This window comes from Otolemur garnettii, unplaced genomic scaffold (genome assembly GCF_000181295.1).
Source record: "Otolemur garnettii isolate 467f Iridium unplaced genomic scaffold, OtoGar3 scaffold00014, whole genome shotgun sequence".
NCBI lineage: Eukaryota > Metazoa > Chordata > Mammalia > Primates > Galagidae > Otolemur > Otolemur garnettii.
This window is the reverse complement of record NW_003852409.1, coordinates 27783611-27786970: the sequence shown is the minus strand read 5'-3', so window position 1 is coordinate 27786970 and position 3360 is coordinate 27783611. Positions and strand designations below refer to the sequence as shown.

Below are 3360 nucleotides of genomic sequence, written 5' to 3'. Positions count from 1 at the left end.
TATGTGGCTGGCGCCTTAGCCGCTTGAGCCACAGGCGCCGAGCCACTCTCTAATTGTTGATAACTATTCCCCAGTAGTATTTGATAGTAATTATATTTGTATGTGTTCAAATTTATTGAAATGGGAAAGTTCTGTTTAAAAAGTAAAATTTCCTTTTGTTTTTCCTGTTATTTATTTTTTTAAATCCGGAGCATATAAAACCTCCTTAAAAGCCCGCAGAAATATTATGAAAGTTTGGCTTTTCATCCAGGTATATTTTTTGATGTAGCGTCTTGTTAAGCTGCCCAGAATTGAGTTCAGTGACCATCCACAGGCAGATCATAGCTCACTATAGCTCAAACTCTAGGAGATCAAATAGTCCTCCTGCCTCAGCCTCCTGAGTAGCTGGGACTACTCAGGTGCCTGCCTGAGTAAAAGGCCAGTAAAAATTTTTTTAAAGCATACTTCTTAGCAGTATCCCAATGAAACTTTATGTCTTTGCGTCAGCTTTTGAAAAAAGAAGAAAGTCTGGGGAAAATGGAGCAAGAATTGGAGGCAAGAACCAGAGAACTTAGTCACACCCAGGAGGAGTTGAGGACCTCGAATCGGATGTCATCAGACTTAAGCCAGAAGCTAGAAGAATTGCAGAGACACTACTCAACGCTGGAAGAGCAGAGGTTCTTGCTTGGTCTGTGGGGCCCTTGGGAAGAGGTGTTAGTATAGCTGTGACCATAGCCCACCCACTTCTCCCATTGTTCATCGCAGCAGTCCTGATTCCAGGGCTAATAAAAGCTTCTGGACATGTCCTTACCTGCTGAGGACTCAGGGCCTACCTACCCTACCCCCAACCCTTTTTCCCATTTGCCTGCCTGCACTCAGAATAGTTTCAACCTTGCTGAGCATTTTAGTATGGTTTTAGTTTATAAGCTATTGAGTAAGTGAAGACAGAACAGGATTTCTTTTTTTCTTTTTATTTATTTATTTTTTGAGACAGAATCTCACTTCTTTGCCAGGACTAGATTGCCATGGCATCATAGATCACTATGGCCTCAAATCCTTGGACTCAGGCGATCCTCCCGACTCAGCCTCCTGAGTAGCTGGAACTATAGGCACTGCCACAATGCCTGGCTAACTTTTCTGTTTTTAATAGAGATGGGGTCTCGATCTTACTCTGGCTGCTCTCAAACTCTTGAGCTAAAGCAGTCCTCCCATCTGCACTTCCCATTGTCCTAGGATAAGGTGACCAGACGTCCCACCTTTGGCGAGGCAGTCCTGATTTTTAACAGTTTGTCCCGCGTCCTATGGCATTTTTAAAAAGTCCCGATTTTTGGAAAGAATGCACGACAAGCTAGGAAACATGAGAGAACAGGAAGGGAATATATGGTTTTTGGCTGCCATGTGGCTATTTCCCCAGGATATGAGTTTTATATTATTTTTGTTAATTTTATAATGTTAAACTTTAGTAATAACAAATAATTGTTGAGAACTGATTATCGAGAACTGCTTATCAAAGTTTGCATTGTTGTCAGGCCCTGCCCCCCCCAATGGGGTCCCACTTTACCAATGTTAAAATCTGGTCACCTTATCCTAGGATCACAGGAGCCACCAACCAGGATTCCTTTCTTGGACTTGGGTGGACTTTTTCTCTTTCAGCTTCTGCTTCAGAGAGAGCCATGGAGTCTTTTTCTATTGATAATCTTCATGTGGCTAGTAACACTTATACCCCTGATGTAGAGGGAATCATTTGTATTATTGCTGTGCAAGAGTGATATTCAAATTTGTTCATTGTTTCCTTTTTTTCGATGAAGAGATCATGTAATAGCTTCAAAGACAGGTGCAGAAAATAAGATCATAGCCCTGGAACAGAAGGAACAAGAGCTCCAAGCACTCATTCAGCAGCTGTCTATTGATTTGCAAAAGGTAAATAGAGTATGTTAGCCCCATGGAAGGGTGGGAGAGTTTTGCTCTTTTTCTGTACATTGGGATAGTTTGTATATGGTTATCATTCTTGGGTCCTTAAATGTTCACTAGAAATTTCCATGAAACCATTGGATTTTGTATTTGTGTGAAGATTTTAAATTACTGAATAGATTTTTTTAATGGTCAAGTTGTTTTGTTTTTTTTTTGGCCGGGGCTGGGTTTGAACCCACCACCTCTGGCATATGGGGCTGGCACCCTAGCCCTTTGAGCCACAGGCACTGCCCCAGATTTCTTTAATGGTAATAGAATTATTCTAATTGTACATATTTTCTCCTAAAACAGTTTTGTTAACTTACATTTTTCTACATAAATGTCCAGTAAGTTCAATATTTTTGGCATTATATTCTTTACATTCTCTTCTTTTTTTTTCCCCCCTGAAACAGGGGCTCATTCTTCCACCCAAGCTGTGGTGCACTGGCACAGTCTTAGCTCATGGCAGCCCCAAACTACTCCTTGCCTCAAGCAGTCCTCCTGCATGAACCTTCCAAGTAGCTGGGAGTATAGGCATATGCCATCATGCCCGACTAATTGTTTTATTTTTTTTGTAGAGATGTGGTCTCAATGTGTTTCTCAAGCTAGTCTTGAATTCCTGGCCTCAAGCAGTCCTCCCATGTTGACCTCCCAAAGCACTGGGATTACAGGCATGAGTTTCCATGCCCTGTCCCTCTTCTTTTTAATTGCAACCCTCTCTTCATTCTCAGTAGTAATTGTATATTTTCTATTTTTTTCTTGTTCATTCTTGCCAAATTAACAAATTGTTACTTTAAATTCTTTCCATTTGTTTTTATTTAACCCACAGTATTCAGAATTATAATTTTTTTATTCTGTTAGATAGTAATTCCTTAGATACAGCCATTATCTTTCCATTTCCCAATTTATGCCTCTTCTTTTCTTTTCTTTTTTTTTTTTTTTTTGAGACACAGCCTCAAGCTGTTGCCCTGGGTAGAATGCCATGGCATCACAGCTCACAGCAACCTCAACTCCTAGGCTCAAGCGATTCTCCTGCCTCCACCTCCCAAGTAGCTGGGACTACAGGTGCTTGCCACAACAACCATATATTTTTTAGTTGTAGCTGTCATTGTTGTTCGACAGGCCCTCGCTGGATTCGAACCTGCCAGCTCAGGTGTATGTGGCTGGCTCCTTAGCCACTTGAGCCACATATACCTGAGGCCACTGAGCCAGCCTTTTCTAATCTGTATTGTCTTAACATAATACAGTAGAACCTCCATAGCTGACCAGCTCCCACTTGACCACCTCCTTAAGCCAACCTGATTTTTTTTTTTTTTTTTTTTTTTTTTCATACACAGTCCCCCTGGGTAGAGTGCCGTGGCATCACAGCTCGTAGCAACCTCCAACTCCTGAGCTCAAGCGAGTCTCCTGCCTCAGCCTCCCAAGTAGCTG

At 41.6% G+C, this 3360-nt stretch overlaps 1 protein-coding gene across 1 annotated transcript in view; it reads left to right on the top strand.

The window, feature by feature from the left end:
- Window positions 1-3360, top strand: part of GOLGA1 (golgin A1) — a 78468-nt gene that overhangs the window by 21450 nt on the left and 53658 nt on the right. Inside the window, exons 9-10 of the mRNA XM_012802337.2 lie at window positions 487-656; window positions 1788-1899. Of these exons, the coding sequence (XP_012657791.1) occupies window positions 487-656; window positions 1788-1899 (282 nt within the window). The remainder of the gene's footprint in view (window positions 1-486; window positions 657-1787; window positions 1900-3360) is intronic.